Below are 26,426 nucleotides of genomic sequence, written 5' to 3' on the forward strand. Positions count from 1 at the left end.
TTAAGAAAGTTATTCAAGAAATCTGAGCCAGCTTTCTCACCTGAAGGGTCATGGTGAAGGTCAGCCTATGTTGTCTTTAAAGTTCTTTCCAACTCAAAAAAATCTTAAATTTTCTTCTCTGAACATGGGCCTTGACATAGTAGTACTCAGTGTTTCTGTTTTAACAAGAAACCCCAAGGGTCTTCCCCTCCCATACTGATTTTATTTATTTATTGGCTAGGTTAAGGGGAAGGGAGAGGGAGAGGCCATTCTTTGCCTCCTTTTTACCTAGTCTTATTCTCTGAATGGGCGTTGCCTCAGACAAACTGAAACCTGGGAAAGACCTTAGTTTAAAAAGGCCAAGGCTTCCCACTTTATCCAGGACCATCGCCAGTTGTCCTGATCTATATCTTGCCACTTGACCCAGATGGCTCCAGTAGAGAGAGTGAGGCTGCTAACTTTATACAGCTCTTCCTCCCTAAATTCAACTCACTTGCAAGTCATGACATGTCCTTCCTGATGCCATGGCCCTTTTCAAGAATGAAAAAAATATAATAAAATCAAGATATGTCAGATAAACTTACTGTCTTTTGGACCCTGGTGCTTCCATAAATCAGGAATAAATTGATTGACTGCTACAAAGAGTCAGTTCTAGCTGCTACCTTGAATAGCCAGATGGTTAATAAGCCCAGTTGCATTATTTTTCTATATTTTCTTTTTGTGAATTTTTTTTTTACCTTGAATGTAAGTTATGATGGAAAGAACAATCATACAACTCTAAAACTCAAAAGAACTACATATGTGTAGTATTTTAAGTATATTATCTCATATGAGCCTCACAAGAAACTGGAGAGATAAATTCTAAGGTAGGCATAGACATTATACTAATTTTACAAATGAGGAAATTGAGGCTGGGAAGTAAAGATTTGAACTCGGTTCTTCTTGATTCCATGTCCCACATTTTATCCTCTATGCCATGCTATCTTCTCTTTTTGATTTGCCTGAGATCTTTTGTTGGAGAGGGTGAAGGATAGCGCAAGAACCAAAATCCAAGAGTCCTGACTCTGTAAGTCCAGTATTCCTTTTACTACACCATAAATTAGACTGCTGTAATTTTGGTAAATTAGCCTCTTATACCTGGACTATAATCTTGACTCTATTGTCAGTAATTCTTGGACAAGCCACCCACCTCACAGAGTTTCAATTTCTTGACTTTGAAATGAAGGGAATTAACTAGACAGATCTCAATAGCTCTTAGAAACTCCTAACAAACTCATACTCTTCTATCTAGGTAGTTTTTTTTTAATATGTTTGCACATTTCTTTCATATCTGATATATCACAAGCAACTTAGATGGCAAACATAACTAGAAGAAATTTTTCTATATTAGGACGGAGACAACAAAACATTACTTCATTGATACATTGAATATACCACTTAGAATTGTAACTAATTGCTACAGTAATATCTAAAGTATTAGAACATCTTAAGGTAACATTAATATCTATCAACCATTAAGCAGTGTGGTACAATAAAAAGAGCACAGATGTGACAATGGATCTCAATTTGAATTTCAGTTTTGTTACTTTAAATGAATAAATGAATGGATGAGTGGACCAATGAATGAATTACATTTATCAAACACTTACTACACATGATATCATCTGTAAAATGAGTTGGCTATACTGAACCATTTCAATGGTCCTATCTACCCACAAATAAATAGAAAGTCTTCCAGAGCAGGGACTCATTTTTGTCTCTTATTCCCAGAAGTATACTAGTGCACAGTGAGCCAGCCTTTAAGTCTGGATCTCATATATATAGTAGTTATGTGACCAAAAGCAAGTAACTGAAACTTTCAATGTTCTTGATGACAAAGTTACAGAGGTATCAACCTATATTGATAGATGGAACTTCCTTACCAGAAGTTCTCCATACCAATGACATTGTAGTTCCCCATCCCCAGAACTTAGCACAGTAACTCAAACATAAAATGTACTTAATAAATGTTTGCTTAGTTTAGTTTAATTCTGGCTTTAAATTCTATTCTAGAGGATCATTCTGAGCTTTCCCAAATTATGAAAAATGCTGATCATTTTCCCTAAATTATAATTTCCCAAACTATGTGCCCTGATCTTATCAGTTCACCTTCATAATATCTCACTAAACAGACTAGAAGTTAAATAGTATCATTCAATTTTGCAAATAAGCAAAATGCAAAATGATTTATTAATCATTCATTCAATAAAAAGTTAATTAACTCTGTGCAAAGCAATTTTCCCTAGGTTACATAAATTGTAAAATCTTCAAGATTAGGGCTATTACATATAATATCCTACATCCTACAAACAGGTAAACATTACTACTATTATTACAATTAACAATACTATTAGGTAAGCTGATAGTGTTGTTAATTGTAATAATAGGGAGGTAGAGAGATTTCCCAGTGCCTATCATATAACATGATTTAATTAAATTAATTATTTAAAATTATTATATTAAATTATATAAATTATTTAAAATAATGATTTAATAACAATCATTTTCAACTATGTTCCCTACAATCCCAAAGATTTGCACTTTACAAAGCTAGCATCCACAGTGTTCCTTCTTAAGACTGTTGTTCAAAGCAGCATTTGGGAGTTGGAATCCTGTGTCCTAAAAGAAATGCAGGGGTTTCTGCAATCTCAAAAAGTAGGAAAACTACAGCTCTAAATAATGCTCAGGGCTATTTCTAGAAGGAAAACCTCTTCTTAATTCCTAGAGTTTAATGTTAAAAGTCTTACTTTTATTTTAGGATAATTGCATTGAAAATTTTAGCAGCACATTTATCTAATAAGCAAATTGCTTCCAGAATGACCCTGCAGTCCTTAGAAAAAGATCGTCTCCTCTGTCCACTTTGCTGTTATCCTGCTACCAGGTTTAGACAAGTATGGGTTCAGTTAATGCAAGTACACTGTGTCCTCTAAAAACAATGTCAGATTCTCATTTGTATGTAGTAAATAAGGACTATTTTACCTTTCAGCGAAGGTATCAAGTTTCCCCAACTCATCTGAGAGACCAACAAGAGAATCCAAGGTCCCCACCTACAAAGAGCATAAATAAGTTAAATGTACAAACTCTTAATGGGAAAAATGTTTTGTGATTTTTTAATAGAATAGCTTCTGGTGGAAAATTCTATGGTAGCCTGTTGAGAGACAGAAACTGACACAGAACCTAGAAATTGGTTAGAATTCTTTAATTAATAGTAACTTGGGATTTGGGTTCTCCCCACCATCATGTTTTTCCCATGCAAAAGATTGCACGTTATCTTGTGATATGTCCTAATTCTTATTTTCAAATAGAAAATAGCAATTCTACAATTTGATGAAAAAAACTTCAGCAAGAGATATCTGTAGAAGTAAATTTAAAAACTTACTAGAATGTCAACTCCTTGCAGAGACCATTTCTATTTTTGTTTTTGTATAGCCAGAAAATAGTATAATGTCTGACATAAGTAGGTACTCATTGTTTATTAAATTAACTGAACCAAAGAGAGAACTTAAATTTTAAAAAGCATTTTTGTTTCAAGTGACTTCAAATGATATCTTGTAGAGTTTTCTTGGCTGCTATAGATAAAGGATCTGGTTTGGGTGGGGCTCCTCTAGGGTCATCCTTTGGGGCAGCCATACTCTTAGATATTCTGAAAGTTTATGGAACATTCCTTCTACTAACAGAAGGAATTAACTGTATAGAAGTGCACAACAATGCACACTTATCTCTGATGAAATTAAGAGATGTGGCTTCTCTTCCCCAAGGGTTCTCCTCCTCCACATTTCCCCAGGACACTAAAGTTTTTGACTTCTATTAAGAGACAAGCCAAAAGAGCCTTGATTCAAGGTTTAGAACTTAGGGCTTCTTCTACTTCTGTGACTTCAGGAAAGTCATTTGGTATCTTTGTTGCTGAGTGTCCATATCTATAAAATGGGAGGAACATGGGCTAAGGATCTGAGATCTTAAATCTATGCTCTTCTCTGCACTTTAATTTCTTCATATGTAAAATGGGATAATATGTGAAGGGATTTCCTGTGCTTATCCCTATTTTTGAAGTAAAATAATTTTGAGTCCCAGCAAGAGTTAGAACAAGAATGCTTAACCTGGGGTCCTGGAATTTTTTTTAATATGTTGAAAAAATATTTCAACATATTTTAGTCTTTGTAACTCTATATATTTTATTCTATGCAGTAAAACTGAATCCAGAAGCACTCATAAGCTTCACAAGATTACCAAAGGAATCTATGAAATACAAAAAATTTCAAAAGCCCTGATCTAAGAATAGTTGGTGTAGGCATCATTATTTTAAACATTCTTCTAAAGAAAGGCTTTCCTTTCAGCCTATCTGCTGATGGCATGTCTCTTAAAATGACATTGTACTTACTTTGTGTGTAATTCTTTGTATATTTAACAGCACTATATATGGGAGTTTTTGTTTCTCCTATTCTCTCCTATTTCTCACTTTCATCTTGGGAAGGACTTCTCCAACTTGGGTAGCTCTAGTTGGTATAAAAAATTAGTTAAGGAGATAAGGGAATATATTAATTTTGTAATTATCTGCCAAGCCAGTGTGACACTTTTCATGCTATTGGAGAGGCTGAGGCCAGTGGATCACTTGACCTCTGAAGTTCTGAGCCAAAATTGGGATAAAGTCTTCCAGTGTCTGTGCTATGTCACATACCAATATGATGAATCCAAAGAAGCACAAGGGCCACCAGGCTATCTAGGGAGCCCAGGTCAGAAAACAGAACAGGGCAAAGATTCAGAGCTGATCAGTAATGAGCTTCTGTATTTACAGTCTGGCTCAGTTAAGGAGAGAGACCTAGTCTCAAAAAAAAAAAAAAAAAAAATGTCATACAACTAAACACTGTGAATTTAAGAATGTTTTCTTTTTCATATTGAATAAGAGAAAGTTTATTCAATGCCAAGGCATATGGGAACAGAAAAGTGATCTTGGGCATAAACATTGAATTTCTTTCCCTTCATACCTTCTCTAAAGTGGGTCAAAAGTACACTTAGGGCTGGAGACAAACAAGGCAAATTCCAAACTATAGCATATTGTCAGTCCTTACCAGAAGGAATTAGAATGGGAATTTAAGATAAGACCAAGAGTTTAACTATGAGGGCCAATCAGCAGGCCTTCCCAGAAAATTTTTCAATAGGGAAGAAACTAGCTCCATCTTTAATGGAGCCCACCCATAGTTTAGATACTGCTCTGTCCTGGCCCAAAAGATTTTTAGCTCTCATACAGAAATAGTATCTCATCTCTCTGAAATCCTTTCTCTCCCATGATACCATATCAAATATTTTTACCACCCATTTTTGCCCTATGTGATATAGGGGGGAAAAAAGCTGATTCTGGATTAAATTGTTGCCTCTGATGCATACTACTTGTGAAATCCTTTCATTTAAACTTATCTATGAAAATGAGCTGGTTAAGCTATGCCCAGAAAAAGAACTCTGGGAGATGACTAAAAACCATTACATTGAATTCCCAATCCCTATATTTATGCACACCTGCATTTTTGATTTCCTTCACAAGCTAATTGTACAATATTTCAGAGTCTGATTCTTTTTCTACAGCAAAATAACGTTTTGGTCAGGTATACTTATTGTGTATCTAATTTATATTTTAATATATTTAACATCTACTGGTCATCCTGCCATCTAGGGGAGGGGGGGGGGGTAAGAGGTGAAAAATTGGAACAAGAGGTTTGGCAATTGTTAATGCTGTAAAGTTACCCATGTATATATCCTGTAAATAAAAGTCTATTAAATAAAAAAAAAAAAAAAGAAAAAGAAAATGAGCTGGTTAGTATAGGTGGCCTGAGGTCTGTTCTAGCTCAAGACTTAGCTGGCTATTTTCCACCTTTCCTTTTTCCAAAGGACCATTTATGATAGATGGCTTCCATAGTACCATCTCATTTTTTATATCATAGGTTAAAAGTGGAAAGGGACCATAAAGTCAGAGATAGTCTAATCCTCTCATTTTACAGATGAGGAAATTGAGGCAATTAAGTTAAATGACTTTCCTAAATCATAAGTCAGATCTTCTTATATTATTATAACACAGCACTCTTCACAAAACCATGCTACTTCTCTCCTTCCAAGATGCTAAAATGGGAAACAGCCTTTCCCCTTTCTTTTCTCCCTTCCAACCCTCCCTATATCACTACCTCTGATTTCTATGATTTTCTATGACTTTACCTTGAAGTCAGGAATGGCAAATTTAGTGTTGTGGGATAGATTAGACTTGGAGGTTACTGTGTTCATCCGTTCCAGAGCCTGCAAATTCTCCTTATCTCCAGGGGCAGAAATCAGCCAAAATTCCGACGACATGTTAAGGTCTTTCCTTTTAGTCAAGGTTACTACTGAGCATACAAAGAAACAAAAACAAAAACACAACATGTAGAAAAGTGTAAGGACTTTCCTACCTGCTTTTTTCTCTTCTTGCTGTCAGTTCTATAGGATTGAAAATAGGCATGGACCTGTTATACGTAGATATTGTATAGCACATGGAGAACTAGCCTAAGATTGGATTTGGATTCAAATTTTTGAAGTCAACAGGGATTGGAATTATTGCTACAACTTCAAGCAAATCACTTTTTCTCTCTGGACTTTATATCTATCCCTGTAAAATGATGAAGTTGGAGTATAATTTGGCATGGACTTTGACAAACTGGAAAGAGTGCAAAGGAGGACACAGGATGGTGAAAGGTTAGTTGTTCAAGTCATATGTTTATTGTTTAAAGGAAATGGAAAAATTAAGCTCACAGAATAGAAGACTCAGGAGAACAAGATAAATAATTGAAACTTTTAGCATAGTACCTGGCACATAGCTAGCACTTAATATGTTTATTAACTGATGGACAAAAACAGGAACAATAGATGGAATTTGTAAAGAGGCAAATTTAAGGAAAAACCTGCAAGCGATTAAAACTGCTGAAGAGTGTTATCAGCTGTCTCAAGAGGTGACTTAGTTCCCCTTCCTGAAAGGTCTTCAAGCAGAGGCTGCTTGACCACTTTTCAGGCATTCTGCTCTCTGATATGGATTGAACTAAATGGTCACTGAAGTTGATTTTCATCATTAAAATTGCATAATCTTGAAAACTGTTTTCCCCTTTAAATTCTATGGTCCTAAAGTTGTCCATTTATTTAAAGATGGGAAGAACTTAGTCCCAAAGGACTGTGAGCCGAGTCAGGAGATTGGCTTCCGGAATGTTAAAGAAAGGCTTTAGCAGTGACTTCTTTCTCGGGGTTGTTCCAACTGGTTCCTGGGAAGGAGGAGGAGTAGGTGGTGGTGGAGGTGGAGGTGGAAGAGCAGAAGGAGGTTTTCCATTTCCTTTCCCTCCACCCCATTCCAGTGACAAATCCCCATATGACCTCATAAAAACCTGTAATAATCAGGAGGCCTACCTTGGGAACTTGATGTTCCTTTAACATGATAGCCACCTTTTGAATAGACTGCATTTGGGCATACTGAGAAACTGATTTTGGAGGGAAGGGTGGGATATCAAGTTGGGGGGAAAAGAGGAGTAAAAAAATTAGGATTTTCCTCCTTTGGCAAAGAAGTTTTAGTAGCCTAAGTATTAGATTTGTCGTGAAAAGGCCTGGGTTTGAATTCTAGCTCTGCCATTTAATAATTTTTATTTTTTAGCTGAACAAGACATTTTCCCTATGTGCTTCAATTTCATTGGAAGTGGAGTGGAATTTAATTTCATTAAAGGAATGGAATATATGATCTTCTACACATCTTTGCTGTTCTAACATGAATAACAAGTGAAGACTCACAAAATTATATATGCCTTCATTAAAGTCTCTTGAGAAAAACTCTTAAACTGGTGTTCAGAGGATGGGGCATGTCTTACTTTCAGAGAAATAGCTTATAGCTAGCCAGGCTTCTAAATGATGGTACCTAGGAGTTTCTGTCCAAGTGTTCTTACCACTAAAACCTATTAGTTCTGCTCATACGAACACAAATACACCCACACACATTTCTTCTTTCCATTGTCTCCCCTCCCTCGAGGTGTTTATCAGTCCTTCCTCAAAAGTACCTCCTCCTATTAATACCTTTAGATGACCAAGGTGGGAGATAAGAGGGATAAACTATATGGATTAAAAAACAAAAACAAAACTCTAAAAGAAACTGATATAATTCTAAGAGGCAGTTTTAAGTCGCTTGAACCCCAATTGCTTTTAAAACCATTATAAAATGGATTTCATTCTATCTTTATTGCAAAGTATCTGGGCATGGATTGTTCCCACTTTCAGGGCTCTGAAGAGGTACCACCTGCGACCTGAATTGCCTGATGTTCATGTGGCAATTCAGAAGATTGTCAGCTGGAAAGGAATTTAGAGTTCTGTAGGAGAGGCAGCAAGATGCAGTGGTCTCGATTGGCAGATGAGTTCCAGTTCGAACTCTGACCAGCCTTGTGACCTTCACCTCTGAACTTAAGTTTCCCCGCTGTCAAAAACCGATAATACTACCTGCGCTCCCTGCCTCAAAGGAGCGCAGTGAGGAAAGCGACTGCTAAACCTGAAAGAGCTGTAGAAACGTGAGCCACCTGGATCCTTGACTTCCCATTCAGAAATGACGGAGAAAAAGTCCCAAGTAAAACTGGAGCCAATATAAACGTGGATGGAAGTTTCCTTTTCTCCTTCTCCCTCTTTCCAAGTCGCTATTGGTCTAGGTTCTCCCTACTCGCTGGCTCCCTTCTTCACTCACTCTCTCTCACGGCAATACTTTCCCAATTTTTCCCGGGTCTTACCTGGTGCAAAATGAAGGAGCCTCGCATGCCAGGGTGCGTCGGAAGGTCTAAGGGCAGAGAGACTGGAGACGCGGGGCGGACGCGAGCTCGGGTTCGGAACGATGCGAACGATCCGCCTGGGTAGCCTTGGGGTGGGAGCACCTCCGCTCCTTCGGGGAATAGCTTTGGGCACTGCTGGGACAGGACTGGGGAGTGCTGGGCTGCCTCCCGCTGCTGGCTGCCGGGGTCGCTGGAGGGCAGCTGCTACCCCCTTTGCCCAGATAAGTCCCTGGTGCGCGCGAGCCCCGGCTCCCAGGCGGTTGAGGCTCCAGCTGCTCCCGCCGGCCCCGCCCCGCCCGCCTGGCGTTTTATCCCCGAGCAGCTCTCGGGAGGTGGCTTCACTGCCCCCACCTGCCTGCGGATTTGCATACGGTACCAGGTCGTCTGACGCAGGGCCCCTACTGGCTCTCTGCGACTCACCTAGCCTCTCCTCCTTCCATCCTAGGCGCCCCGGTCCCGGCCCCTCATTCAGGGTATCATCAGAATAATAGCAGCTAACATTTATAAAGCTAGTGAACATATGCTGTTTTCCGAACATTAGCTCATTTGAACTTCACTACTATTCTAAAATAAATCCTAAAGATAATGCCTCTCGTTTTGCAAGGATCATTGCGCGCGCGCACACACACACACTCTCCTACCAAAAGAAATCAAGATGACAAAGATACGGGATTTTGGTGTGGTTAAGTCATGTTCAACTCTTCGTGACCCCGTTTGAGGTTTTCTTAGTAAAATTATTAAAGTTGCTTGCCATTTACTTCTCCAGTTCATTTTATAGATAGATGAGGGAATTGAGGCAAAGTTAAGTGACTTGCCTAGGGTCACACAGCTAGGAAGTGCTTGCAGCTGAATTTGACCTCGGATCTTCCAGACTACAAGCCCAGTGCTTTATAAACTGGCGCCTAGCTACCCTAAGCATGGAATCTAAATGTTCTGAGAGAACCGAAAGGGAATTTAAAAGTTCAACCCGTCCTGGTCTTTAATTTCATAAATGAGAAAATAACCTCGGCGGGAACACAGGCCCAGAGACTCCAACAGATTCTTTTTGATTGCCTTATCCTGCTCGTAAAGTGTTTTACACACACATTATCTGTTTTCTTTTTTTGTTTTTTGGATTATTGCTATAGTTTTTAGCATCAGCTTCGTTCCCCACTATATTCCTCCACCCTTCTCCACTCAGGAAGTCAATACGCTTTTATTAAGCTCTTGTTACTTGCCGGGCTCTGTACTAAGCACTGGGTATACAAATAAAGGCAAATACACAAACAAACCCAGTCCTTCAAAAGCTCGAATTCTAACGCAGGTGATAACATGTAAATAATTGTGTGGAAACAAGATTATATACTGGTTAAACTGGAGGTAAACTCAAAGCTTGTCGGAGGGGGGAGAGGAGAAACGGGGGAAGAGGAAGCGGATGGGAGGTAGAGAACTAGAGTGAAATTACTTGGGTGGCAGTTTATAGGAAAATGCTTTTAGCCCTAGGTAGGATTTGACCCAAGCCTTGAAGGAAGCCAGGAGGTGGAGCCAAGATAGAACATTCCAAGCATAACAAGCCATCCCATTTAATTTGAGAAAGACTGACAGAAACATACCGACACAGAGACAGAGGAGAGAAAGAAAGGGAGACTGGCAAATTCAGCGGCAAAACTAATCAACTATCAACTAGCCATTAAGTGATGCACACAATTGTGTGAGATCACAGGGATTATTTCCCCCAGTTCTGGAGATTAGGAAACTAAAGCCTGGACAGGTGTCCATCTCCACATGTGTAAGGATCACATATGGGATTCCAATCTGGAAGGTCTCTATTCCAAGAGTACCAATACTAATAAAGTCCCCCTGAATCTTGTTTTCATTAACTATTTTACAGTTTAATTCAGTTTAAATCATTCCAACTAGCAATTGTTAAATGCCCAAGGCCTGGTATGCAAAGATTATTTCTGATTCTTGGAGAGGTAGCAAGATGAGACACTAATACTGATAACTATAATGCACAATATAACTAGAACAACTGAGTTATTTATTCAGGAAGTAACTACTAAGTACCTACAGTGTGCAAAAACACAGAATTTGATACTAGGAGACTTGTTTAAAGAATCATAGAATCTCAAAGTTGAGAGGAATCTCAGAGGTCATCTAGAGTACACTTCCATCCTATCCAGGAATCCCTCTAAATCTTCAAACAAGTACTTATCCTTTCATGCCTAGAAAAATTCTAGTAAGAGGGACTCAGTACCTCCTGAGACATCACATTTTGCTTTATCACAGCTGTTAGAAAATTTTTTCCTTAGATCAAACTTAAATCTATCTTTTGGCAACTTTGACTATTGCTTTCAAGTCTGCCTTCTGGAACAAAGAACAACAGTAATCCTCTAATGCTTATTGCTTGCCCAACCTTGGGCAAGGCACTTGAACTCCATGAGTTTTGTTCATCTATAAAATATTAATTCTTCAAAATACTTGAAGATGACTAACAGTCTCCAATTTCTTTATCCAATCCTCATATGATACTGATGCTAATCCCTGTCACCATCTTGCTTACCTTCTGAACCTCTGAAAGTCTCCTCCTTTAGCTTATCAACATTCTTCCTAAAATGTAGCAGCCAGAACTGAACACAGTAGTCCAGGTATGTCTAATCAGGGTAGGGACTGCCACCTCTTGTTTTCTGGACACTAATTAATTCAGTTTAAGATGGCATTAATTTTTTTGGCTACCATAACTCACTGCCAACTCATATTAAGTTTGCAGCCCTTTAGGACCCTCAGATATTTTTCATATGGATTGCTCTCTAGCTATCCCTCCTTCAGATGAAACATTGTACCTTACATGTATATGCCCTTTATAAGTTCTGGTTAAACTGATTAGAGAGCTGTAAAATCAAGTGCCATGTGAGCTCTGAGATTTGTTGTTCGGTTGTTTTTCAATTGTCTTTGACTTTTCGTGACCCTATTTGGGGTTTTCTTGGTAGAGATACTGGAGTGGTTTGCTATTTCCTTTTGCAGCTTATTTTACATATAAGGAACCTGAGGAACAGGGTCAAGTGATTTGTTCAGAGTCTTAGCATGTGTTTAAGGATGGATTTGAACTCAACAAGATGAGTATTCTTGCCCCCAAGCCTAACACTCTGTCCAGTGGGATACTTAGCTACCCTAAGCTCTGAGATAGAAGATCGTTATTAATAGGGGAATTTGGGAAGACTTCTTGAATAAAGTGACACAAGGAATTTTAAGGCTACTAACAGGAATAGCAAACAACTCTTAATATCCTTATTAAGAAAACTCCACAAGTGGTTACAAAGAATAGGACATGAGGGAAACAGCTGAATAACAACTACAAGTTGAAAATGGGGAGGATGTTCTACACCTAAGAAACAACCAAGGGACTTGGGGAAAGGGAGAACAAACACTAATACAGTTTGACTAGAGCATAGAGTGAGTGGAGAGATATCATATGCAATGTTTAGAAAAATAGATAATATTAGATTTTAGAGATTCTTGAATGCCCTAAAAAGGCATTTGGCAGTCCTCATCTTCCTTATCCATCTCTATCTACAGAGAAGAAATGCAAAATATAGGGAAAGGAAATTAGAGGTGGAAACAAATGTCACCTCTATTTTATTCTAGTTGTCTGTTGAATATCACCAGGACCTATGGCGAAGATAACTTCTCTGCTCATTATATATGCCATGTATTTCTTCTAGTGTCATAGGAAGAGCACTACCTTTAGAGTCAAACAGAGAACTATCTTCTGACACAAATGAGACTTTAGTCAAGTTCCTTAATTGACCTGGGTTCCATTTTCTTCATCTATTATGTGAGGAGGTTGAGCTAGAAGTTCCTCTGAGATTCCTTCCATAAATCCTAGTATTCCCCCTAAAAGATTAATATATGTGCTTGTCACAAGGAGAATTATACACAATATAAAATAGTTTCTGATTCTCTCTTTCTCCCTGTCTCTATCTCTGTCTCTCTGACTCTGTGTATGTGTGTGTGTCTATCTGTCTCTCATCTTTTTTTCATTTAGGACCTAGGAAGACAGAAAACAAGCATAATATATTGGGAAAGAGAGTAAAGAATTAAAATGTGTTTTTACATTTTATAGACTCCTTATTTGGCCTCAGCAATGGACTATCACCAGAAGAATATTCTTTTTTTTTTTTTTTTTTTAATTTAATAGCCTTTTATTTACAGGATATATGCATGGGTAACTTTACAGCATCAACAATTGCCAAACCTCTTGTTTCAATTTTTTACCTCTTACCCCCCCACCCCCTCCCCTACATGGCAGGATGACCAGTAGATGTTAAATATATTAAAATATAAATTAAATACACAATAAGTATACATGACCAAATCGTTATTTTGCTTTACAAAAAGAATCAGACTCTGAAATATTGTACAATTAGTTTGTGAAGGAAATAAAAAATGCAGGTGTGCATAAATATAGGGATTGGGAATTCAATGTAATGGTTTTTAGTCATCTCCCAGAGTTCTTTTTCTGGGCATAGCTGGTTCAGTTCATTACTGCTCCATTGGAAATGATTTGTTTGATCTCGTTGCTGAGGATGGCCTGGTCCATCAGAACTGGTCATCATATAGTATTGTTGTTGAAGTATATAATGATCTCCTGGTCCTGCTCATTTCACTCAGCATCAGTTCATGTAAGTCTCTCCAGGCCTTTCTGAAATCATCCTGTTGGTCATTTCTTACAGAACAGTAATATTCCATAATATTCATATACCACAATTTATTCAGCCATTCTCCAACTGATGGACATCCATTCAGTTTCCAGTTTTTAGCCACTACAAAAAGGGCTGCCACAAACATTCGTATCACCGGAAGAATATTCAAGCTACTGAAATTCAGAAAGGCTTATCAAACCAAAAAGTTGATCATGTAGTCAAAAATGTTTTTGGACATCCACTCATGAAGATTGCCTGTGAAAGTGTGAAAGGGATGAGAGCTTCATATTGAGGGAAGAATGAAGCTTTGAAGTTTTAAAGTGTTTGCATTGCCAAAATTAGAGTTCACCGTTCTGAAACAATGTCTTGAAAAGATACATAAATTTACCTCATTTACCCTCTGGCAATTCAAAAGGCTTACTAAATACAGATCACAATTAGTCTGTAACTTAGATAAGTTCTTGGGAGTGTCAGAAGTAGAATTTGAATCCAACACTTCCTGAATCCAAGGCTGATCTATCACTAGGCCAAGCTGCCTATCTGTATATTAAAATAGTACACTTACATATCTATTAAAATATGTCCCTGACTAATGATAAAAGCTAATACTTGGAAACTGTTATACAATCCATGTGATCAAGTCCAGTTCTCTACCCATTTTATCTTATTGCCTATAAGTGAATATATGTGAACAAAAAATATTTGTCAAGTTGATGTGGTTTCTGAATTTGTTTATAGTTCATCTAGACCGGGACTTCATCATTTTTGTGTCATGGATTCCTTTGCAGTCTGGTGAAGCCTATGCACCCCTTCTCAGAATATTGTTTTTAAATACATAAAATAAAATTCACAGAATCACAAAGGAAGACAATTATATTGAAATACTGAAATTGAATTAAAAAATAAAACAAAACAAAAACAAGTTCCTGGTCCCCAGCTTAAGAATTTTTAAAAGATTTCATAGTCATGTTCCTTAACCCCATACGTACACTTTTGGTAAAGTTTTTGGCCTTTGAGCATTCTTTTCTCTTATGGCTTTACTTAATAAAATTGAGCTTAGGTACCACCTCTTTCAAGAAATCTTTCCTGGAAAACCTCCCTCTCAAAATTTCTCATAGAGTTTTATCTGAATTTCTGTTTTGAACTCACCACATTCTACTTCATATCATAGTTATACCTGTATATATCTTTCCTTTCTATTAATCTATAAACTCCTTCAAAGCACAGGTCTGTATCATATCTTCTTTATATTTTCAGTTATAGCACAGTACAATGCTTTAAAAACTTTTTTTAAAAAATTCTGTTGCTTGAATTTTAATTACTCCTTTGCATTTTGATGATTACCAAGCATATTCGAAAGCCAAACAGATCATCTTAGGAATGTTCCCAGGTATAGCTTAGAGAAAAAAAGTAGAAATCATAGACAATGCATTTTCTTCACAATAATATTTGGAACTTAAGAGAACCAACAAATACCTACCTGGCTATAAACTGGGAGAAGTATTTTCATTGATTTTATTTGGGGAAAGGAGTGCAGCTAGGACAAGAGAGGCTTTAAAATTATATCTGACATTTTAATGAAAATAAAAATAACTGTTTTTCAGAGTTATCCAGTTTATTTTAATCTAGTTTTCAAAACTCTCTAAAGACAAGAGGAAAAAAAATACATAGTGTTGGAGAAAGTGTTCTGGATTTGGAATCAGAAAGCTTGGGTTCTCATCCTGATTTACTAGCTGTCTGATTCATGTTGTGTAATCAGACATTACCTAGATTGCCATTTCTTTTTTGGTACAGTGAAGAAGTTCAAGTATATGGTGTCTTTCATTCTGACACTATATATTCTAAGATCCCTTCCGGTTCTGTTATTCTTTATGTCTTCCAGCTGCCAAAGAAACGATCCTGACCAGGTTGCTCTATTACTGAACAAAAAATCTCTAATGCCTCACTATTGTCTACAGGATAAAATGTTAACTCCTTCCTCTGATTTTTAAGGCCCTCCATAATTTGGCTCTGCCTATCTTTCCAGACATTTCAAGCTAATCCCTGTTATAAAACAGCTCAGAGGAATTAGCTATACTAGTGCTGGACTCAGGAAGATTTAAATTCAATTTTGACTTCAGATGCTTATTAATCGTATGACCCTGGGCAAGCTGCCTAAACTCCTCAAACTTGGTTTCCTTATGTGTCAAATGATAATTAGAATAGCACCTATCTCCAAGGATTGTTGTGAGCCCTTTAAAGTGATATATAAATGATAGTTATTTTATTAGTAATTATATTAAATACTACATTTCAATTAAGAGGTATTACAAATTATTTTCTCAACAGGATGTTCCATCTCCCACTTTAGTGTATTTCCACAAACCATGCTCCCTCACCTAGAATTTACTCCCTCTTCATTACTAGGACTCATCCTTTTTTTTTTTCCAAAGCTTTATTCAGAGGACACCTCCACCATGAAACTTTCCTTTATTTCATTCTTCCCCCCCCCCATATATATATTTAGTTCTATACTTATTTTGTAAACTTTTTTTAAATCTCTTAGTTGAATGAAAGCTTCTTAATGGACAGAGACTCTTTTGTTTATATCTTTCTAACTTTATCACCTAGTAAAGTGCTTTTTTTTCTTGGGTAATTAAAATGTATTTGTTTAATTCAATAAAATTCTAACTATGACATTCTGTGATTCTAGAATTGAAGTTGCTAATGAGTGGAGGTATGTTTCATTTTCAATTTCAATCTTGATTTGGTTGGAGAGGGTGTTTAACTTGACTGTTCTTCAGTTACTCCATTCTCAAAACAATTTATGGTATATAATAACTGCCCTTCCCTGAGTGTTATTCTCAGTCTTCCTCAGGTGAAAGCTGTAAAAATGCCTTGATCTTTCAACAGACAGATCCATATAATGCAAGTTCTGTGTAATGTCGAATGAAATTTTTCCCACTTGTGACAGAGAGAGAATGTAAGGCACACTGAGTACCGAGAGGTAGCTTTTGGACCACAGTCATATTCATATTATGAGGCCATTCATGGGTTCCGAATTGCCATAGTAGAAGGGATATTCCCAGCACCTGCACTCTTTGCATCATTATTATTGAGACACTAACTAATTTGGATTAGTCAGTTCTTGCAACATCTTCATGAGGGAGGACACCTTGAAACTTAGAGATGAGGAAACCAAGGTACAAAAAGAGGATAAGTGGATTCCAGGGTCACCCAGAAATAGTGATATGACTATACTTATTTAGTCTCCCTCTAATCTCATGCTTTGTCCAGCCATTCACAATAGGACTATGACATCATCTGGGAGAGACTGTGTACCTCCCTCTCAGTTTCAGCCGTGGCCACATTTTGCCTGATTGGCTTTCCGTTTTTTTTTTCCCCTCAGCTAGCAAGAAATATGTTTAGAAGTGATCCCCATATACTTGCTGCCCAACATCTATTGATATGACTTCTTTTAAACTATTTTATTTTAACATCATAAAAGCACAATCAGGCACAAATTTCTTAGTTGTAATATATATAATTAATGAAATGATGAAAAGCATTGGGGAGAGGTGATGGCCCTTTCCCTATCAAGGAACAACACCCAAGACTTTTCAGTGGGGGAGTGGGTGAGGTAGTCCTTCTGGCATGTAAAAAAGGAATACAATGTTGAGAACTTTGGGGGTTCAGGTATCAGTTACAGTAATCTTTGTGTGGTGAGTACTTATAGATTAGCAAACCCTATATCTGTGTGCGTAGGTGGAGTGCCAGGGCCAGGTGAGTGTTGAAGTGACTTCTACTGGGTCTGAGAGTGTGGCACTTATTATAAATCTACCAGTGGGCTGAACCTGAGGAACTGTAAACTGGGTGGAACCAAGGCTCTTAGCCCATCTTCTTGGAATGGTTACTAATCCTGGTCTGGGAACCCATTAGAGTTGGGCATACCAGTAAAAGAGAGAAAACATGGTGTGGCATAGGGGAAAGAGTACTGGATTTGGAGCCAGATGATTTGGGCTCTTACCCTATGGCTTTCAGTTACCATATATGTAATCTTGTAAATCATTTCCTTCTAAGTCTAGTTTCTTCATATGTAAAATGAGAGCAATGATCTAGATTAACTCACGTCCTTTTGGCTTTAAATCTCTGATCCAAACATGAAGGCATCTGATCTATGCCAAGGATATAGCCTAGAAAAGGCTAGGATAAGGCTTATGATAAGAAACCTTTAGTCATGTCTAGCTATTCAATGGTAATTTATTAACATTTTCATAATCTCTGTATAATTTTTGAGTTTTTAGTCCTTTCCTTACCAATAAATATATGATTGCATGGAATTTCAAGGTACCAAGTTACCTTGAAGGTTTTAAATGCCTGACACATTCTGGTGGAAGCACAGACTAGGAACATTAGAATGGAAAGGGGTACTGCTAGCTCATACCTTTTTGTGTTAAGGTGGTCACAATATTTCACAGTACCATATATAGGCCCATGGATCTAGAACTAAAAAAGAATGCAAAGAGCATCAAGTCTAACTTCCTCTTTTCACAGATGAAGAAAAGTAATGTTGAGTAGCTTAATTGATTTTCCCAAAATCACACAGGTAAAAATTGTAAGGTAATAGAGAGGTGAACTACAGAATATAAGTAACAAAGTATAGTGGGGGAAAAAAAAATCTGGACCAGAGAGCACAGATTTGATTCCTGGCTTTCTGACTTACTATCTATGTGAGTGATCCTAATCATCAATTTCCTCATTTATAAAATTAAGGAGGGTGGGCCTGGATGAGAGCCTCTTCTTGTTCTCAGTTTGAGAATCCTATAATTTGTCATATTTTTCAAGATCTATGGACCCCTTTTGGTCAAGTTTAGAGAAGCAACATGGAGTTTCACACAAGGGTCTGCCATAGTATTAGGATAACTTTACTGTAAGCATATATGCTTTATAGAATTATTTGACAGCTATAGACATGATATGATTGCATATAAAAGAATCAAATTAATTAATGGGTGAACAAATACATCTTGTAGATAAAAGAACCAACAAAGTCAAGAAATGATTCCTCAAAGTTCAGGTCTTGAGTAACTATATTTTGTTTTAAAAAAAAACCCAAAAAATAAAGATCACAAAACAACTGGTATCTTGATAAACTATCAGTGTCAAATGTTGATTAAAAAATTAAACAAAAACAACATCAACTCCTTAAAGTATTAACTTCTTTTCCTATCCCTCCATTTTTATTCTCCTGTATGAAGATCTGTGTCAGTTACACTAAAGTCCTTATCCTCTTTGTTCCCCATTCAATTCATGGTTATAGAATCACATCAAAGGACCTGAATTCAAGCTTGACCACTGATACTATCAGTGTAACTTTGGACATTTAAATTCTCTGAGTCTCAATATTCTCATCTGTAAAACTGATGGACTGGACTAGATAGCCTCTGAAATTCCCTTCCAGCTCTAAATCTATGATCTTACTGTATTCTGGCACTGGTAATACAAAGACAAAATGAAATAGCCCTTACTTTATTTATTTTTATTTTTTAAATAGCTTTTTATTTACAAGTTATATGTATGGATAATTTTACAGCATTGACAATTGCCAAACCTTTTGTTCCAATTTTTCCCCTCCTTCCCCTCATCCTCTCCCCTAGATGGCAGGATGAGCAGTAGATATTAAATATATTAAAGTATAAATTAGATACACAATAAGTATACATGACCAAACCATTATTTTACTGTACAAAAAGAATCGGACTCTGAAATATTTGTACAATTAGCCTGTGAAGGAAATCCAAAATGCAGGCTAGCCCCTACTTTAAAGACACACATATTCTACTTAGGTGAAAGAATGTACTTTATATAAAAATAAATATAAAAATATCTGGTTTTAAATGTTGGTTAGTCTTCTTGAACTTTTTTGTTTGCTTCTCTTTTTAACTCTTGAGTGTAAAAAATGACCCTCTAAGGGAGAATTTTATTAGAAAATGGAGATGATGTAAAAACAAAAGAAACCCAAAAATAGATTTTAAAAAAGACAGACACAGGCAGAAAAGATAGATTGATTGATGGATGGACAAATGGATGGTTAATTATACAGCTGGGAAGGGGGTAAGGGAGCCAGTTCATTTCCTCTGGGGAAATGGGGAAGTATCATGGTACTTATGAGTCCTGCCCAACTCTATGATAGCCTCAGGGGATGGTGGCTACACTCCAACCTCCACCCCCACCCTTTAAATCAGACAGAGTATTTTTCCTCTCCATTTAAAAGGTCTTCCAAAGCACCCTGCCAGCAGAGGAGTAGAACCTCTCCAACATTAATTTTATATGTCTTTGACACTGCTTTCAAGCATACCTTAAAGACGTAGTCACATTATTTATTTTACACTAAGCGGAGCTCTCTGTGTGCATGTGTACATGTATGTGTTTGTTCTTGAACAGATTTCTTCTGAATCCTTGAAATTGTTTCTTCTGAGACACTCTTTCCTCTTGAACAGGATATACAGACCACCTTTTCCTGGAGGGAAATCAAGGCCAGTGGAATGGTGCCAATAGCCTTTTATTATCATCAATGTGGCTGCAAATACTGCCTTGGCCAGATGTCCCAGAACTGCATCTGTAGTTGGCACTGGTCATGCATTTTCTTTAGAGAAATGGCAGGGGGCCAGCAAAAATCTATGCAAGATCGAACTGTCCCATCTGGTTTGAGAACTAGAACAACGAGGCTAGGCTAGTCGGTGTGTTGTTTTTCAACCGCTCCCAGGTGGTTATTTTCTAGCCCTTTTTAACTATTACTTCATAGAGACAAACCTTCAGGGATCAATGGAAGTCAATTTCCAGATTAGTATAGGAGTCCCTAGAATTGGACGAAAAGATTATTTTCCCTTCCCAATCTCCCCAAGACTTACTGGAAAGACAACAGATAAATCTTTCTAGTGGAATACCAAGGAGAGAAGAGTGCCTAGGAAATAGCACTTTTGTCTAGCTTAGAAAGTCTCTGGGGGTTGAAAAAGTCTCAAATTTTCATCTAGATCATTTGAACAGTTTCCATATTATAATGTAGCTTTAAAGCATGAAGGAGGTACATAGGGACAGTACTCAAATTTTGTTAACATTTTTAGGATTATAAAGTACTTTTCTTATAACAACTCTGTGAGTTAAGTATTATCACTCCCATGCTATAGGCAGGAAAATTAAGACTTTAAGAGGCTAAATCACTTATTCACAGAGTTAACAAATATGTGAAGTTGGATCTGAGTAATCTGAGGGCAGCTAGGTGGTACAATGGATAGAGTACCAGACCTGGACTCAAAAAGACTCATTTTACTGACTTCAAGTCTGTCCTCAGACATTTATTAGCTGTGTGACCCTCAACAAGTCACTTCATCCTGTTTGCCTCAGTTTCCTCATCTGTAAAATGAGTATAAGAAGAAAATGACAAACCAGTCCAACATCTCTGCTAAGAAAATCTCAAAAAGGGTCACAGAGATGGACATGACTGAAAAGTGACTGAACAAGAACAAAGTCAAATCTATGCTCCAGTGTCTTGGACCTAAGGACAAATTGTGCCTGGTACGTTTCCTAGCTCTGCTTGGGGAAGCCACTTAAAAGCTACTATTGCATTTTAAGATTTGTACAGCATGTTACAGGCATTATTTGATCCTCGAAACAATTCTGTGACATAAATACTGTTATCCCAGTTTTACAGATGATGCCAAGAGTGGTTAAATAACTTGCCCAAAGCCACAACAGTGTCTGAGGCAAGATTCAAATTTGTTCTTTCTGACTCCAAAACTTTTTCCATTCATGTGAGGTAGCTGCCTCACTTAAATTCCCTGGGCCATCATGTACTCATTTGTAAAATGATAAGGATTGGACTTGATGACCTCTAAAGTCCCTCTCAATTTTAAGTCAATAATCCTTTGAAAACCAAGTTCAATACCCTAGCCACTATGCTATTTTGCCTTTCATCAGCTCTAGGTAATTTCAAATATGACATTTCATTGATCTAGTTGATATTCTTATAATTTAAGAGCAAATATTCTCCTTATTTTACATGTACCAAAGATAAACCGAACTAGAGAACTTTCCTCCTTTTAGTTACCCAATATCTTGAATAAGTCCTCCTTGGGCACCTAAGCAACACAATAGTTAGAGTGTTAGGCCTGAACCAGGAAAACCTGAGTTCGAATTTGTCTTCATTATTATGACATTAGTGGTGTAATTCTGGGTGAGTCACTTAATCTATGTTTGCCTCAGTTTCTTCAAGGACAAAAAGAATACCAGCACCTACTTCCCAGAGTTACTGAAATGATCAAATGAGATAATGTTTGTAAAATGTGTAGCATAGCACCTGGCACAGGTACTATATAAATGTGTATTCCCTTTCCTTTCCATTTCCCCCTTTTAATTCATTCATCCATCATATTTAGAGCTTGAACTTTCCTCTGCTCTCATGACTACCTAAAAAAGGCAATAAGTTTGATATAAAAAGTATTATTTTTGAAGTCAGAAAGTCAAGTTTCAAGTCTGCCACTTATGAACTTTGTGATTGGGCAAATCACTTTATTTTTCTGGTTTCAATTTCCCTTAGCTGTTAAATGGGAGAGTTGGTTGATCAATGATTCTCACTCTTTTTCAGTTTTGATTTAAAACAATTTTGAGGGTCATTTCCTATATAAAATTGGTTTAGAAAATCCATGCTGACATATTGATTCAGTAATACTTTTAAATGGGTTTTTTTATTAATTCCAATAGCATATATTCAACCAATAACATAAATCATAGTGGTAATATGTTATTTATATTATTATATAGCATAACAAATATATATTATATGTAATATATAATAACTTAATAAGATTAATAATAGTATTGATATATTCTAGTGTTACATTATAATTATATGATATATTATTTATAAATATGTGTATTTACATATATATTTTTAAGGAATATTATTCATGTGGTATACAGAAGGTATGTTTTCTTATTTCTTATATTGACTCCTTAAATTAGATAATCCCTTCATTATAGCACTACCACCCTGCAAGGGGTCCCAATTCAAGAAGTCCATAATCACTATGGCTGGATTAGGTGATTTCTGAGATTCTTTCTAGTTCTAAGTGCTTCCTTTCCTTTGAGGTTCAACTCAGAAATCGGCTCTTCAATGAAACCCTCACTGACCACCTTTCCCTACCTTCCAAAAATTATGATTAATCTATTAGTTAATTAACAAGCATTTATTGACTGTAATGTGCCAGGAGCTATGCTAAATACTAATACAAAAAACAAAATGAAACAATCCTTGCCTTTGGGGAACTTACTGTCAGGGAAAATATGTGGTGATAACCAAGTGATTTATATAATCATTTCATTTGATCTTCATAACAATCAGGATGAAAATATTATTATACCTATTTTGCAGATGAAGAAACCTAAGCTTATAGAGGTTAATTGATTTGCTAAATGAAATTCAAAAGGTATAAATTAAATTCAAGTCTCCTCTGATTGCCAGGACAGTGTTCTTCTCATGACACCATAGTGAACTTGCCTCACTTTCCTCACAACTCTGCATTAACTTTTACTTTGCCTCTACTATATTCTCCCTCATGTTATAATTATTGTTGTAACTATTATTTTTATCCTAGCAGATTTTAAACCCAGGGATTATCTTGTATTGATCTATGTAATGCCAAAATCTATGTCTTGAATATAGTGAGTGCTTAAAAATATCTGTAGAATGTATTCATGATTTACTTAAGAAATCTATATTGAGTGATAAAAAAATACTTTGTTGTGAATTGTGGGAACACAGGGATAAATAAGATGTGATCTCTGCTTTTAAAAACTAGTCAATTAAGGGAAGAAAAACAGGTCCATAAATAATAATATCTAGCATTAAAATAACACCTTAAGACTTAAATGCTATTTCATTTGATCCTCACAACATCATTATGTAGGTATTATTATTATTATTATTTTGCGGATGAGAAAACCAAGATTGCCAGAGGCTGTGACTTGCCCAGCCATGCAATGGTAAGGGTCTAAGTAAGGATTCAAACTCAGGTCTTCCTGACACCAAGTTTAGCATTATATACCACCTAACTGGCTGACATTGATAAACATGGATGGTAAAAATATGGTTCTATAAGAGTTGAGAAAGAGAAAAGATCTCTTTGGGTTTAGAGATAAAGAATTGCTTCATAGAAGAGGTAGCTTTTGAATTGATTCTTGCTTGGGTGATGAGTAGAATTCCAATCAATGATCATATCCTGTGAATTTTACTACTGTTCCATCTGAAGTCATGATCCAGTGCCATTTCATTGTATGGAAGTGACCTGATATATTCAATGGACAAGCTTTGACAAGTTTTATCATGCTGGAAAGACTTGAAGTATAGTCCTGGCAACAAAATGAACCCGCTTTCTAAGAACCAACCTAGTTAAGTAAAAAGAAGTGCCTCATCATAAGACTGGTCATTTGAGCATGAATTCTTTGACACAGGAAATGGGAAAAATGCAAAATGGCCTTAGGCTTCTGCAACCCTATTTACTTTGCAGTTATAATGTTTGAGTTGTGGAAAATAGGCAAAGGGAACTGAGAATCTCCATAAGCCTTAATTTAACTGTTCATCATCTAAATGAGAAATCCTTGTATAGTGACTTAGTGAACAAATGACTAAAGGAATCAAATCATCTCAATCTGGAGATCCTTCCTCTAAACAAAATTCAAAAAAAGAAAAAAAGTTGTAGATAAATAGGAGGATGGTTTATGGGAAAAGACAAATAAAGGACTTTGTAGAAACAAGTTTGCCATACATCTAAAGGCCACAAGAAATACCATTTCATGAGATATTTAGTCATCTCACATTGGAATGATTATGATAAAGCAAAACAAAAAAACAAAATCTCACAAAAAACCCCAACAAACCAATCAAATAACAGCCCCAAAGCAGTGAAAATAATTGCAGCTTATTTCACCAATATGTATTGCAGAAGATGAAAAAGCAAAGAAATTCAATGAAGAATGTGGTGACATATTTTAAAAATTTAATCAACTTGTACTTTGCTACTTAACATAATAATAGGAATAGATGAAGTTGATGAATAACACATTGGAATACATGGAAATGAGAAAAAAAATGAGAAAAGAAAAAGACAACAAATTGTAGACTATACAGAACCTTAGAGCCTATTTATGAGTAAAGGGTCAGGAAAAGTGACTGAGGATTTATGGAGAAGATAGACTTGCCCTTCACTGTGGCTAGCTTCATTTTCTTTGTCTACTCATTTATATAAGCATCAAGAGAATCTGAGAGTTTAAAAACAGGGGGATGTACTATATACAGGACTTTGGAAGAAAGAGAGCTTGGTCCTTGGAGTAGGAACGATGCTGTGACTTCAGGGAAAATAGAAATAGGGATGTTTCCCAGGCTCTGATTCTCCCTAAAAGAATTTGGCAGAACCCCAGCAAAGGATTTTGGATGAGGCAGAAAACATGGGTGGTAGGTAGAGAATGTGGACATCCAGTGAAGCCACATGTCTAGCCTCCCAGAGAGCAGGTTCAGGGTGCCCAGAAAAATAAAGATGCTGCACTCTGTCAGGAGTCATCACTAAAATGTGTGAATTCCCTTTAGTTTCAGGGGTATAAATTGCTCCTCCTTGCACTCTTGTGCCCTGATCATGTTTCCTCTGTTCATACTTCTCTCTACTTGTGACTTTATGTCTATCTGCTTTTCCTGCTAATGTCAGGTTTAGTTGTGGAAGAAAATAGCATGGATTTGTAGAATATATAGACATAGATTTTTAGATTTTATACACACATACACACACAAAAAATATGTATATATTTTATAAATATACACATACACTATGTTATTTCTGTGAAATGACTTCATTTTAGCTAATTATATTAATCATATCCTCTGGCTGACTACTGAAAGATAGCCATAATTTATCAGAGCTTATGGCTATAGTCTTAAGAGTATAAATTCACAGGAAACCTTGAATCTAGGGATAGTTATCCTCTGAGAAACCCAGCCCATCAGAACAAGTTAGGGGAGTAGCCTGTGGAGTCCTATGTATAATGAATATTTTATTTTAAAAAAAGAATAGGTAGATCTGGAAATTGTGAGAACTGAATAGGGAGGAGGAAAGGGAATAAGCATTTATTAAGTGCTTACTGTGTACCAAACACTTTACAAATAATTCTCTTGACAACCCTAGGAGGTAGGAGCTATTTGGGGATATGTGCTATTATAATATTCATTCTATAATTGAGGAAACTGAGGCAAATAGAGAGTAAAATGATTTGTCCAGAAACACAAATCCAGAAAGTATCTGAGACCTCATTTGTATTCAGATCTTCTGACACTTAGCCACTGCACCATCTTATTGGCATCTCCAAAAAAAAAAAAAAAGAAAAAAAAAAGAAAGAAAAAAGAAAAAAATTATTATATATGACAGAAAACAACTTAATCTGAGAATAACTTCTGACTGGTTCAATCAGACTATCAATCAGACCATCAATTTATTAGAAGAAAGATACAAATAAAGCTAGGAGAATAAAAATTAAAAAAAAAGATATGATATTCAATTGAAATAACTTACCATGTTTACCATGTTTAAACTAATAATTGATGGTAAAAATAGGATATCAACATCAAAAAGGATATAGACATAATTGCAATAATTTCATCCTGACATTTAACCATCATAAATCAATTGTCATTATAAGGAAACCACACAGCCTAAAAAATACTTTAGTCAGCAAATACTTGACTTACTTGTCAAGCAGAAAAATATAGCAGAAAAGACAACACTGGATTAGAATATAAATTTGTTTGTTTATTGAAGAATGACGATAGAAGATGATGAGCAGTATTGCATCATAAACTAGAGAGAGGAAGTGGAACCTAAAATCATTTCAAAGGAAAATAAGA

The 26,426-nt window shown here is 36.4% G+C and overlaps 1 protein-coding gene across 3 annotated transcripts in view; it reads right to left on the bottom strand.

Annotated features, from left to right (window-relative positions):
* Positions 1 to 9,372, bottom strand: part of ATP6V1C2 (ATPase H+ transporting V1 subunit C2) — a 57,224-nt gene extending 47,852 nt beyond the window's left edge. For 2 of the 3 annotated variants that reach the window (XM_031951294.1, XM_031951292.1), the window contains exons 1-3: positions 8,781 to 9,372; positions 6,220 to 6,383; positions 2,998 to 3,065 (exon numbers count right to left, since the gene is read on the bottom strand). In XM_031951294.1, coding sequence (XP_031807154.1) covers positions 2,998 to 3,065; positions 6,220 to 6,383; positions 8,781 to 9,357 — 809 coding nt within the window. In that variant the 5' untranslated portion in view covers positions 9,358 to 9,372. The remainder of the gene's footprint in view (positions 1 to 2,997; positions 3,066 to 6,219; positions 6,384 to 8,780) is intronic. The other variant, XM_031951293.1, reaches the window with a different exon arrangement.
* Between the last annotated feature and the right edge of the window lie 17,054 nt (positions 9,373 to 26,426).

Source organism: Sarcophilus harrisii, chromosome 2 (genome assembly GCF_902635505.1).
Source record: "Sarcophilus harrisii chromosome 2, mSarHar1.11, whole genome shotgun sequence".
Classification (NCBI taxonomy): Eukaryota; Metazoa; Chordata; class Mammalia; order Dasyuromorphia; family Dasyuridae; genus Sarcophilus; species Sarcophilus harrisii.